Source organism: Rhipicephalus microplus, chromosome 3 (genome assembly GCF_043290135.1).
Source record: "Rhipicephalus microplus isolate Deutch F79 chromosome 3, USDA_Rmic, whole genome shotgun sequence".
Taxonomy (NCBI): domain Eukaryota; kingdom Metazoa; phylum Arthropoda; class Arachnida; order Ixodida; family Ixodidae; genus Rhipicephalus; species Rhipicephalus microplus.
The window spans coordinates 170,745,711-170,759,452 of record NC_134702.1 but is presented as its reverse complement, the minus strand read 5'-3'; the positions used below and the strand labels follow the sequence as shown (position 1 = coordinate 170,759,452).

Genomic DNA, 13,742 nt, shown 5'->3' with positions numbered 1-13,742 from the left:
CCAGCTAATACACGTCGCGATTTTCGTCATACTGGCCATTATTAAATTCCTAATTTTGCTAGAGAGAATGTGCGAATGGTTGCACCATGACATGCTGAAGCAGCGAGGAGCAGGCGGCATACTGCCTGCGAATCACTACTGTGTTGCAGTGGAGATGTCTTGTTTTCAGCAGGCGTAAATTTTAGTTTATCACGGCAGCATTTTTTTTTTGGTGGCTACAGCAAGGCCCACTGTTCCCCCGTGTTTGCGGCAAAATTAAGACCAGGTGTTGCTGGAAAACATAACCCTTGGAGCCGTAAGCTATAGCCGGCACAGCAAATGACAAGCCCTGATTACTTTGAATAGTTTCAAGTTTCTTGCATCTTAATTTTTGAATGTTCTGTTAATTCGAAAACCCGCCTTATTCGAAGATTTCTCGTGGCCTCAATGACTTCGAATTAACAAAATTTTACTGTAGTTCGATGGCTAGAAAAACGAAACACCACACAGACTGCACAGAATGAGTTGAAATATTAAGATTAGAAGAAGCAGGTGTGTGTAGTTATTTTTGAGATCTCATTGAACACAAATCAAATACAGTGAAACCCCAATTATACAATCTTTAGGGGACCACGCAAAATCGTCGTATAACCCGGTCGTGTATAATCGAAAAACAGAGATTATAGACCGCAACACTCAGCCTTGCCCAAAATATGGGTACAGACTGCCTGAATAAGCCCACGGCATGACCTTCTGCCTCTGCAATAAAGATAGATTAAATTATTGTTGTCAGTGCTAGCTATTGACAACAATAAATAGTTGAAGGAGGTCCGAGCAAATCTTCTCTGCCTTGAAAACAATCAAATCCAATGTACATCTTTCTACCGATAAATAGAGTCCGAAAATTGCCTGCACGTGAAAACGAAACCGAAATCGTGTTGCCGTGAGCCTCTCATCAGAAGAGTCAGACGCAGTGTCATCACTATCGCATGATGGCAGCGGACAATGAGTTTATGCGCGATGCGTTCGTGTGCGACTGAGCTGTGCCCATTGTAATTTGTTGCCGTGTGAAGTGAAACTAGTGGTGTCCTGCTATTGTTATGGAGTTGACGTCAAATGAAAGTAATATTGAACGGCGAAAGCAGCTGCCCTTATGCGTTCGCAAACCAGTGACTGCGAGTGTGACAAAGGCAGCACATCAGCCGTATGTCGTCCGGGAAATGTTTCCACGGACCGAAAATGTGGAAATATCAGGTTTTTCGTCATCTGAACCTACTCTATGTGAATAGAACTTGACTAGGTAATGACCCCGCATACGTATGTACACGATTGAGGCATATGTAGAAGTGCATGAACTTCTGGGAGAATAAATTTTCCATTCTATAAAGATGACTACTTTTCCTGTAGAAGATGACCACTTTTCCTTGGGGTACGCAAGTTCATTTTATTTTTATTTACAATACTGCTAGCCCTTGCGGGCTGTAGCAGGGGTGGAAGGTGAACAGGTGAACAATACACAAACAATGTTAGGCAAAAAACAAGTCCAGCCGTCGTTGAAAATCCTGTGAGGATCTACATCCTGTAAGTACCTCGGGAGGAAGCGCATTCCAGTCAACAATAGAGCGCACCAGAAACGAAAACTTAAATACATCCACCCGCGGTACATAAGCTTGGACAGAAAATGAGTGATTGGTACGAGCCGACACTCGTCCTGGGGGGCGCAGGTATACACTGGGATCCAGCTTGTAGTTCTTATGCTACAGGTCATAAATAAATTTTAAGCGAGCTATTTTTCTACGTGTAGCTAACGATTGAAGGTCAGCCCTAGCAAGCAAAAGTGATACAGACTGTGTTCTCATGTAATTTGAATAAATAAACCTCGCGGCCAATCTTTGTACTCGTTCAAGTTTGTTAATTTCAGTTTTAGTATGCGGATCCCAGATGATAGCTGCGTACTCCAGCGTTGGTCTAACAATAGTCTTATACGCCAACAATTTAACAGAGGGCAGTGCATTACGGAGTTTCCTTCTCAGAAAACCCAGCTTTCACTTCGCCAGTCCTGTAATGTTGTTGCACTTGTGAATATTTGGTCGACATGTGATTTGGGTAAAGGTGGTTTATTTCTTTCCGAAGGAATCTGAAAATCGGCGTAAGATGCGAGGTCAACGTATAACTGCGTCTTATAATTTTAATCAGGTGTGTGTGAATATTCGATTCGAAAAAAGTGTATTCGAAAAGTTCGAATATTTGAATCTCTTCGAATATTCGACAATATCGAATATTTGATTGGATTATCATGCGGAAAATAACTCTTCTTTAATATTTCCGCTGGGTTCAGAGATATTAAAACGTTTCCCAGAGGGGCGATAAGCGTCAGAAGTGCACGGAGGCACTTTGTCGGCCAGCGACGTTCAACAATCAGCAGCAAAGTTGACATTCGTGTAAACGTATTGCACGCTTTTCGTATGCCGCCGTAACGTGCTGCACTACCACACGTTGACTATGCGGGACCTCGTGTGCAGGAACGAAGCTTAACCGTTGCCGCGTTGTCTCATCAAAACATCGCTTGATAACGCACGACCGTGCACGCGCGTGCTATAGCAGAAACTTCGTCACCGTCGGCAAACGCTCCGGTTAGAAAACATAATAAGTGACAAAAAGAATTCTAGTGGTAATTTGTACCATGACGTCGCATTTATTTCTTTTTTCGAGGAAGTTCCGCACGTGAGCAGTCCAACAGTTATACAACATGCTCAAAAGCGGTTAGTTCCAATTCGGGATTTTATTGCTAAATTATGTCGTATTCCCGGCAAGTATGCGTTAAATAACTTGGACTGCATTCTAAACATATTGAATATATGAAACGGTAATCATGCGCCGACCTTTCAGTTTTATATATCTGTATATGCATATAAATATTTTTCGTGCTGGCCACCAGAGCACATGAGTAGTGGTAGTGCGCCATGTAGTGCACAGTGCTACGTTAGTAGGGTCAGCAGCGTTGGCTAGTGCTGTCAGCCGCTACGATCAGTTCTGCTAGATTGTGCGCGGTGCACATGGTGCGGTTTGGCGCGAGCCTTTGTTAATAAGTGCCATGGCAGATAGCGGAGGTTATGACGACTCGCCTGCAAAACGGAGGAACAATCAAGACACGGCGCCGAAACGAAGGGAAAGAGGCGCTATCTGGAAGCACTTTGTGAAGACATCGTTGTCGTTGGCGCAGTGCAAGACATGCGGCACTACACTTAAAACGCCGATGGGTACAACTAGTCCTCATGTTAAACATCTAAAACAGCACCCAACCGCGATGAAGAAGTACCGGATGACTGCAGCAGGTGCGCCAGAGAAAGACCAGTCAATGATATTTGATTTTGTGCACCGTACTGACCCTTTGTCGGAAAAGAAAACTCAAGCACTCAATGCCAGGTGGCTGCCATGGTAGCGCTTGATTTGCAACCATATAGTTTTGTTGAAGACCGCGGATTTGAGGAACTCATGGCGGAGGCTGTGCCTAACTATCGCCTACCGTCGCGCACCACGCTTTCACGTACCCTTGTTCCGCGCTTGTTTGATGACGCGGAAGAAAGTGAAGGACGAGCTCAGCAGTGCTTTTGAAGGGGGAACATCTGCAGTCACCTTTACCAGCGACATGTGGACATCACGCGCCAACGAGAGTTATGTGAACTTCACTTGCCACCTTCTCACTCCAAGTTTTAGGATGAAGCGGTTCACGCTTAACACTCACCACATGAAACTTGTTAGCCACTCCGCCGAAAACATTGCGCAAATGCTTGTCGAGATGTGCGCGGAATGGGAAATACCGGATGGCTGCCGCAAATACATCATCACAGATAACGGACGCAACATCCGTGCCGCGGTCAGAAGGCTCCCGTGGACTGAGCGTGCGTGTTTTGCCCACACCCTACAGCTAGCAATTCACGATGCAATCTCCAACACACCGTCAATTGACCGTCTGTGCAAGAAAGCGAGGCATATCGTGGGCCACTATCAGCACAGCTCGTCTGCGCAAAAGAGATTAGATGAGTACCAGAAGATGGGCAAGGATCCACTTCGTTTGGTGCAAGATGTAGGTACGAGGTGGAACAGTCAATATCTAATGCTGTCCCGCCTCCTGGACTTGAAGGAGGCTGTCTCTGTTGAGCTGGCAACGTCAAGTAGCAGCATTTATGGTCTCTGCTCAGCAGGTTAGAAAGAGGCTCTTGAATATCTGGACGCACTGAAGCCCTTATATGATGCAACTGTGATAACTAGCGCAGACAAATACCCATCACTTTCCACTCAGATACCAATTATTTTTGGTATGCTAAGTTGCCTCAGCAACTTTAGCGGCACAACAGGCTTTCATAAGGAACTGGCAAGGTCTCTCAATACCACATTCCCCTTATATACCGAGGACAAAAAAGCATGCTTGGCTACGTTTTTGGACCCACGCTTCAAGTCAACGGTATTCAGAAACAACAAACAAAAGTTGGTGTGGCTGAAAGATCTGGTGCTTCAGGACATTGCCCTATGCCCTGCTGTGGAAGTCGTGCAGCCAGCAGCAAAAGTGCAGGAGCCACAACAGTGTGTGCAGCCATCCTCTGATGTTTGGAGTGCATTTGATAATCTTGCAAAGAGTCAAGTGGCAAGTACACCACTGTCTACTTCAGAATGGGAAATTAAAGCGTATTCTGAAGAAGCCCTACTGAAGAAAGACAATGACCCATGTGACTGGTGGCGGACTGTGGGTACCTTCAGATACACCAGTCTGGCAAAGCTTTGCACCAAGTACTTGCCCATACCAGCCACTTCAGTTCCAAGCAAGCGTGCCTTTTCAGTGGCAGGAGAGGTTGTCTCTGTTCGGAGGGAGCGCCTCCTGCCTGATCATCTGGAGCAACTCATATTTCTCCATGTTAACATGTAGTCATTATGTTTCATGATAACAGCTAGTCATTACTTGCATTGTGTTCCAAATAACAGTGTATGTTGTCTTAACAGACAGGCTGTTGTGTATTTTTTTAGATAAATACATCTTAAATTATTGTTACTGTAGAGGCATTTGTCCTTTGATATTCGATTCGATATTCGAACATGAATATTCGTATTCGAAAAATTTCATATTCGCACACCCCTAATTTTAATACATTGCTTCCATGGGGATTTTGCCGGGACCAAACCGATTCGTCGTAAAATGCAGGTCCTCGCGAAACCGGGGACGTATAATCGTAGCTTCACTGTAGTGCCTAAAGGAAATAGAATATGAAACAAAATTTAAAAAGTTTATTCAATTGTTTTTACAGTTAATGTAAAATGATACTGTTCATAATTTTAGCATTAGAAGCAGATGTGGGGCATCAGAAACAAATAAGCAGTTTCTTCACATGCATGGCACTTTTTCAGTGAGCATGAATGATCACTGTAAAATGATCTAACAAAATTGAATGAGTATGGCCCCCTCACGTACGTTACATAAACTATTTCTTATGCCTGTTATGTACCGTAGGGCATAAAACGTAAGTAAGCGTATCACTTGATAAGAAATGTTTCATTTCTTATGTAAGGTGTCATATTTATTTCAGTACAGTTATTGTATGCAAATAATTGGAAACTATTTGTAGACAATTTCTACGTGTATATGGTGGATGTTCTGCTTGAATACAAGATCGGATTGGACAATTTTTGATTCGTTGTTCAATATGTTGAAATGTATACCCACTTCTATTGAAAGCCCCCATGGAGACACAGTGCCTGCTCAGCCTCTGTGTGGGGTTTCGAAAAAAAATCATCAGGAAGAAGAGGTGGGGAGGGGGGAGAGGGGTTGTGATGGAATTGACATGACCTGGAATAGTTGTGCTTCCGGCCACGTCAAGAGAGGATGCCTGTTGCCACCCTTGCAGAGAAGCGTCACTGGTGGTCTGGGCTCGGCACAAGCCGAAATCATGGCTGACACGGCTGTGGCCCTGGCTTCTTCCAATGTCCAGCTGGTCGCCATGAAAGTCATCAGCCGACTGTGCAGAGTACGTGCCTGTTGTCACATTCCTGCCCACTGGGCCTTTAGAAAATAAGAACCATGTTGCTTTTTCATAAAAACGCATTCTTGACTGGGCGTCCACTGATGTGGATGGTCAGTACCCTTCAAAGCAGTGGTTTCAAAGCAGTTCAGATGAGATTCTCAGTGCTACTAAAGATAAAATTAAAAAAGGGACACTAAAGATGGGCTGGCAGGATTAGCGACAGAGAAACTTAAAGAATAAAAATGTAGTGAAACCAAGATTACGTGACTTCTACGGGGCTGTATGAAAGCAACGTATTACTCAAGCATAGTGTAATCCTGTCACAAAAAATTGTGTCTGTAATGCATGGTTTTGCGCAAACAAAACTGCAGAAGCTTGAACTTGAGTCGCTGCAAGGGCCATGACTTTTTGTTGCCTTCAAAATATCCGCATGTAATTATGCTGTGTATGCACAGTATGTGATGTGACGGGACTTCAGAAGCCACGATTTGGCTCTGCTGCATTCGCCACTGCTTGTTTTAGAGGTAGGGAATGTCTTGCTTGCAAGCTGAACTGAATCAAAGCACAGTAGTTCCTTTCACTGCTTAAAGTGTTTTTGCCACGATGTAGTAATTGGTGACTTGCTGGGACTTGCTGTCAGTGCAATTGCACTTGCAAAAAAGCACTGGAAACAACTGAAAAGCCATTGGCCATGTTCAGCGAGGTGCACACGAATGGTTCTCGTGTCTCATTAATAATTGCCACCTCCAGGAATACTTAAATGCCTTTACAGCTCACTGACAGCTTTAGGTATTACTGCTGCCTCTGATGTGTTTGTTCCTGGATGCTGAGGTCATGTCAGTGGCATAATTGTGTCTTCCTCTGTCCGGCCTTGCAGGTAATAGAGAAGACGTGCACGTCACCCACGCCCACCCTCGAGCAGCACCTTATGTGGGACGACATTGCCATCTTGGCACGCTACCTGCTCATGCTGTCGTTCAACAACTCACTAGACGGTCAGTGATGATAGCCTCCCCCTGGTAGCCCTCACCTCACAATGCGTGAACTCTTTCAGTGGCCAGCCACCTGCCCTACCTGTTCCACATCGTGACGCTCCTGGTGCACACCGGGCCGGTCTCGCTGCGAGCCTCCATCCACGGCCTGGTCATCAACATCATACACTCCCTGTGCACCTGCACCAAACCTTCTTTCAATGGCAAGTGCATCAACACCTGCCTGTCCGTCACGAGACTCTGAATGCCCGGTCGACTGGTGTTTGCAGACACGCAGCGGGTCCTCAGGCTAAGCCTGGACGAGTTCTCGCTGCCCAAGTTCTATCACCTGTTTGGCATTGGCAAAGTGAAGTCGACGGCAGTGACGGCCTTCCGGTCTAATTGCCGGCACGGCCTGCTGGATAGGTCCTTCGCTTGTGCTACAGCCGACCAGGAACGCATGCCACTTGCCTACCTGGAGATCATCACCGACGCCCTCCTCGAGATTATGGAGGTGAGTGTTTGGAACATTGGCTGCAGTGTTCGGAGCTGTTGTGGGTCAAGCCATAAAATCACATGTGGAAGATTAGGTTTAATTGGCTGTTGATGCATTACCGATGTTGGTGATGTACTGCCTCTGACATTAGAGCGCAGACTGAGTGACACTAAACCTTAAGTACCACGAATAAGTTTGACATGTGTCGATTGGTATGTGTGTCAAATAAGTCGATCGTTTATGAATATTTTCTTCAATTCAGGTGTGAAGGTGAAGAAAACTCACTTTTACTTAGTCGTCTGGAGCATCTTGGCTCCATAGTGCTATCACTGCTCTCTGCAGTCACTGCAAGCTGTTGCCTGCACAGAGTCGAAATTGTATTTAGTCTTTGTCCACATCATACTGATTTTTCGTTTCTTCGGCATCGCATTAAACTTAGCTGAGGGGTAGCTGTGTGCGAATAGAACTTCATGGTTCGAAGTGAAGTCAAAACGTATGGCCCTTACTATTCAATAACATTGAAGCAAGTTTGAATAGAACGGTAGCAGGATTTGAATAGTAGCAGGGTGCAAATTATAGGTGGTAAAATATAATATGTATTAAAATTTGTCATACAGAAAAAGAAAACTTAATCAAAGAGAAGGTAACATGCACTTAAATTGCTTTAAAAACCCGCGTAAGTCCGTACCCGCATATAGTCCGAGGTGGATTTTGGGGATAGAAAATGAAAATAAAGTTTTCACCCCAATATAGCCCAAGCTAAACAGAAACTAAAAACATTTATGCACACACTTATTTATCTTCACCTGATGCACTTTATTCAGAAACTCCCATGTCAGAGATGTCATCTCATAACAGCTCATTTTCAGTGCCATCAAAGGTGTTTTGAAATGGAGCACTCTTTGAAGGCAGAAAAAATGAGCACCACAGGAATGCAGACTCAAGCTTTGGCGATCCGTGTGCACGGCATCGCTGGCGAGGCCCGTTTTAGCCATCCAGCAGGTGTTACTTCCGGCCCTTCAGACCTCATAATAGGGTCCCTTAATGGTTTAATTAGGCACACATCAAGCGACAAAAGCCCATAAGTCTTCCTGGGGCAACAATGAGCTCGGCGCAAAGAGTTGGCAGCAGTAGCTTCATGGAGGTTACACTGGGAGGCATCGAGCATGAGTATCGATGGGAGCCCCATAGAGTTTGCTAAATATACACTAGAGGGAACTCTGGGGCTAGTGTCTTTGGGAGCTGCAATGCATGGCGCTTCAGCGAGCATAGGAATTACCAATAATACACAGATTTGCCTAGCCTTCGTACTTTACGTTCTTTTTATCTTCACGTGGCTTTAAGCTGCTTTGTCACAAAACGACAAAGGATTTCACCACCTTAATCCTTTGAGCGGCGATGGCGTAGTGGTTAGAGCATCCGCCTTGAATGCAAGAGGTCCGTGGTTCGAATCCCAGTGCCGCGCAGTTCCCAACCGGATAAAAAAAAAAAAACAGAATTCGCGTGGCTATGGAACTGCATTAAGAGGTAAGAGGCCTGGGGTGCGGCCTCACCGGTGACCACCACCGGTAACGTACTCCCCTACCAGAGGAGGACTGGCCACCCTGGTGCAGTATCTGGCCACTACCTCCCACATGCATACGTCAATTAACTCACGGCCCTCAGTACCCAGCAGCTGCGAAGGAGCTGACTATGGCGGCGGTCAGATCTGCAACGCTGCAGAGGGTGCTAAGAATCTCTGGATCCGGACAAGTCGGCATTGGAACCTGAACTTGGCAACGTTTAACGCTAGAACCTTATCTAGTAAGGCAAGTCTAGATGTACTATTCGAGGAGCTATAGGGTGTTAAATGGGATATAATAGGGCTCAGTGAGGCTAGGAGAACAGATGAGGCATATACGGTGCTACAGAATAGGCACGTCCTTTGCTATCGGGGCCTGGCTGACAGAAAAGTACTGGGAGTGGGGTTCCTTATTCACAGAAATATCGCTGGCAACATAGAGGAATACTATAGCATTAATGAAAGGGTGGTAGGTATTGTAATTAAACTCAATAAAAGATACAAGATGAAGGTGGTACAGGCTTACGCGCCTACATCCAGCCATGATGACGCTTCAGTTGAAAGCTTCTATGAAGACGTGGAATCGGCAATGAGCAAGGTAAAAACACAGTATACAGTACTGATGGGAGACTTCAATGCAAAGGTAGGGAAGAAGCAGGCTGAAGACCAGGCAGTAGGAGATTATGGCTTCGGTACTAGAAACGCCAGAGGTGAGCTACTGGTAGAATTCGCAGAACGCAATAATTTACGGATATTGAATACCTTCTTCCGAAAACGAGGAAACCGCAAGTGGACATGGAGGAGCCCTAATGGCGAAAATAAGAACGAAATATACTCTATAATGAGTGCACACCCAGGCATCGTGCAGGATGTGGAAGTGGTTGGCAAGGTACGATGCAGTGACCATAGAATAGTACGTTCTCGAATTCGCCTAGACTTGAGGAAGGAACGACAGAAACTGATAGGCAAGAAGCCAATCAATGAGCTAGCCCTTAGAGGGAAAGTAGAGGAATTCAGAGTCCCACTTCAGAACAGGTACTTTGCTCTTATCGAGGAAACCAGCCTTAGCGTTGACGCAATGAATAATAATCTGACGAGTATCACTACGGAGTGGTGATACTCGTCAGATTATTATTCATTGGAAGTGGAAGTTGGAGGTACGGTACTTAGACAGGACACTGGCAAGCTAAGAAGACGACGAATCTCATTAAAAAGCGTCAAAGCATGAAAGTCTCAAGTACAACACACAAAATGGAACTGGCAGTGCTTTCGAAATTGATTAATAGGCGTAAGGTATCCGATGTAAGAAGGTATAACATGAAGAGAATTGAACACACTCTGAAAAACGGAGGAAGCGTCAAAGCAGTGAAGAGGAAACTTGGGATAGGCAAAATCGGATGTATGCACTAAGGGACAAAGAAGGCAAAATAACTACCAATATGGATAGGATAGTTAAAATAGCGGAGGAGTTTCACAGAAAGCTGTACAGTAGCCGGGACAACCACGACTTTAATACTATAAGACCTAGCAGTAATCCAGATGACACCCCACCAGTAATGATAGAAGTCAGAAAAGCTTTGGAGAGCATGCAAAGAGGCAAAGCTGCTGGTGAGGATCAGGTAACATCAGATCTGCTGAAAGATGGAGGACAGATTGTGTTAAAAAAATTAGCCACCCTGTTTACGAGGTGTCTCCTGACGGGAAGAGTACCAGAGTCTTGGAAGAACGCTAACATCATCTTAATACATAAGAAAGAAGATGACAAGGACTTGAAGAATTACAGGCCGATTAGCTTGCTCTCTGTACTATACAAGCTATTTACAAAGGTAATTGCTAACAGAGTGAAGAAAACATTAGAATTCAATCAACCGAAGGAACAAGCAGGATTTCGAACAGGCTACTCAACAATTGACCACATTCATACTATCCATCAGGTAATAGAGAAATGCTCAGAATATAGCCAACCACTATACATAGCCTTCATAGATTACGAGAAGGTGTTTGATTCAGTAGAAATATCTGCAGTCATGCAGACTTTGTGGAATCAGGGCGTCGATGAAGCTTATATGAACATCCTGGAAGAAATCTACAGGGGATCAACTGCTACCATAGGGCTTCATAAAGATAGCAACAGAATACCAATCAAGAGGGGTGTAAGGCAGGGGGATACAATCTCTCCAATGCTATTTACCGCGTGCTTACAGGAGGTTTTCAGAGACCTAGAGTGGGAACAGTTAGGCATAAGAGTTAATGGGGAGTACCTTAGCAACCTGCACTTCGCCGATGACATTGCATTGCTGAGTAACTCAGGGGATGAATTGCATCTCATGACTACGGAGTTAGACAAGGAGAGCAGAAAGGTGGGTCTTAAAATTAATGTGCAGAAAACGAAAGTAATGTACAACAATCTCGGAAGAAAGCAGCGCTTCGACATAGGTAATAGTGCACTTCGAATTGTAAAGACTATGTCTACTTAGGGCAGGTAATAACCGCGGAGCCAAACCACGAGATTGAAGTAACTATGAGAATAAGAATGGGGTGGAGAACGTTTGGCAAGCACTCTCAAATCATGACAGGTAGATTGCCACTATCCCTCAAGAGAAAAGTATATAACAGCGGCATCTTGCCGGTACTTAGCTACGGAGCAGAAACCTGGAGACTTACAAAGAGGGTTCAGCTTAAATTGAGGACGACGCAGCGAGCAATGGAAAGAAAAATGGTAGGTGTAACTTTAAAAGGCAAGAAGAGAGCAGAGTGCATTAGGGAATAAACGGCGGTTAAGGACATCATAGTTGAAATCAAGAAGAGGAAATGGACATGGGCCGGGCATGTAGCGCGTAGACAGGATAACCGGTGGTCATTGAGGGTAACTGACTGGATTCCCAGAGAAGGCAAGCGGGTTAGGGGGAGACAGAAGGTTAGGTGGGCAGATGAGATTACGAAATTTGCAGCTATAAATTGGCAGCAGCAAGCACAAGACCAAGTTGACTGGTGGAACGTGGGAGAGGCCTTTGTCCTGCAGTGGATGTAGTCAGGCTGATGATGATGATGATGACGACCTTAATCCTTTAGGCTTACCATTTCAAATAGAGTCACGAAGTTCAAAAGGGTTCATTCCTTTTTCTTTCTTTTTTTTTACCATCTCAAAACCAGCAGTAAACGAAGCCACAAGTGCGATTTGCCGCCCATAAGTATGAAGAATAGGGAAATCCGTGTATTACCGATCATTCCCATGGTTGCTGAACAATCGCAGCGCCACAGTCCCCTCTAGTTAATTTTGGGAAACATTGCGGGGAGCCCCAGTAGTGCTCCATCGCTTCTAAATGAAGTCCGTCAATTTCAGTTCAGCATCAGAAAATGCTCTATTTTTCAGCCCTTGGATACTTTTCGAACCGTTGCACAGTGTTAGAAGCTACTGCAAACAAAGAGGGCTTTCTTCCGTTTCGCACAACCGTAAACGCCTTGCTCATCTACGCTAAACTGCTGCCCTGCAGCGCTCTTGCCAATGGCTTTGGCAGCAAAGGTCACAGTGCTTTTACTGGCAGCCAAATACTGCTTTCGTGGTCTCCACATAGCGTTCTATCATGGCCGTCGGCAGGTATCATGGTATCGCAACCAAATGCAGTTGTGTGATGATGATAGTGTCGCGGAAGGCCAAAATCAAAACTGTGAATTCTCGTCTAAAAATTCTTGGTATCTGCATATAGTCCGGGGCTGACATTTTGCATCATAAAAACTAGAAAAATTGTGGACTATATGCAAGTTTTTTACAGTGAGCATAAAGAGTGGATTAGTGTCAGTGCGGACTTCCACCGAATGAGTGGTTTTGTTGTCGGCTGCTGTGACCATCACCACACAGGGTGGACCCAGTCTGACCAATCAAAGGAGGGGTTGCTGTCAGCTGCTGTGATTGTCATCACATTAATAGCGCACAGTTTGGCTGGCTCCAGAAGTGCCGAGACAAGACTCTACAGCCATTGCCACACACACAGCTTGGCAAATAGACAAGAAAATGCACCTTGCCTTGCACCCCCTCTCTTCAAATTTTATTGCATTCTTCTCTCTCTTGATGGCACGTGTGAGGTTGGCTTCAACAGTGCTTCTAGAAAACAATTACATTCCTGCTTCTAAGTAAGCGAAAGCCAAAAATAAATGCGCAAAAAGATTCTGTGCCTGCTCAGGAATGCATGGTGAAGCCTGTACCTGTATGTAGTGCTGCAACGGTTATTGGGCACTGTATTCGAAAGAGCTCGCATTAGAACCCTCTTTTCCTTTAATGATGTTTCAATCGATCAGAAACTACAATGAACAATGATTTACTGAATGACTACTATTAGCAATGTCATAACTGGTAATACAAAGACTAGGCCTGTAAGGCACACTCATCAGCCTGCCATACAGGGCCTGTGTCTCACAAGAACGCGGGAAATCTCCTGGTGCGTGCAAAGAATGCGCATTGGCGTGCTTGCTCTACGCAGTCCGCTTGATGAAAAACGCTTGACGAGAAGTGCATACATGGATCTCAATAAAAGGAGCGTGTCAGGAATGCGTGAGGACTCTCTCTCTGGCCTTCTCTGGCCCTCTCTTCTTGTGTGCTCTCTGTGATTTTGTAGTGTGAAGGTACCTCTCTATGCCTTGTTTGTTAAAACTCCTGTTATTGTGTGAATATAATGCATTTTCTCATTTGGAAGACGCATAATAAGAGTCCTTTTTCGCTGGAG

The 13,742-nt window shown here is 45.0% G+C and overlaps 1 protein-coding gene across 7 annotated transcripts in view; it reads left to right on the top strand.

Annotated features, from left to right (window-relative positions):
• LOC119168574 (neurofibromin 1) overlaps positions 1 to 13,742 on the top strand; it is a 237,568-nt gene that overhangs the window by 160,570 nt on the left and 63,256 nt on the right. For all 7 annotated transcript variants that reach the window (XM_075890506.1, XM_075890501.1, XM_075890504.1 and 4 more), the window contains 4 exons: positions 5,877 to 5,996; positions 6,871 to 6,988; positions 7,048 to 7,188; positions 7,255 to 7,478. In XM_075890506.1, the coding sequence (XP_075746621.1) occupies positions 5,877 to 5,996; positions 6,871 to 6,988; positions 7,048 to 7,188; positions 7,255 to 7,478 (603 nt within the window). The remainder of the gene's footprint in view (positions 1 to 5,876; positions 5,997 to 6,870; positions 6,989 to 7,047; positions 7,189 to 7,254; positions 7,479 to 13,742) is intronic.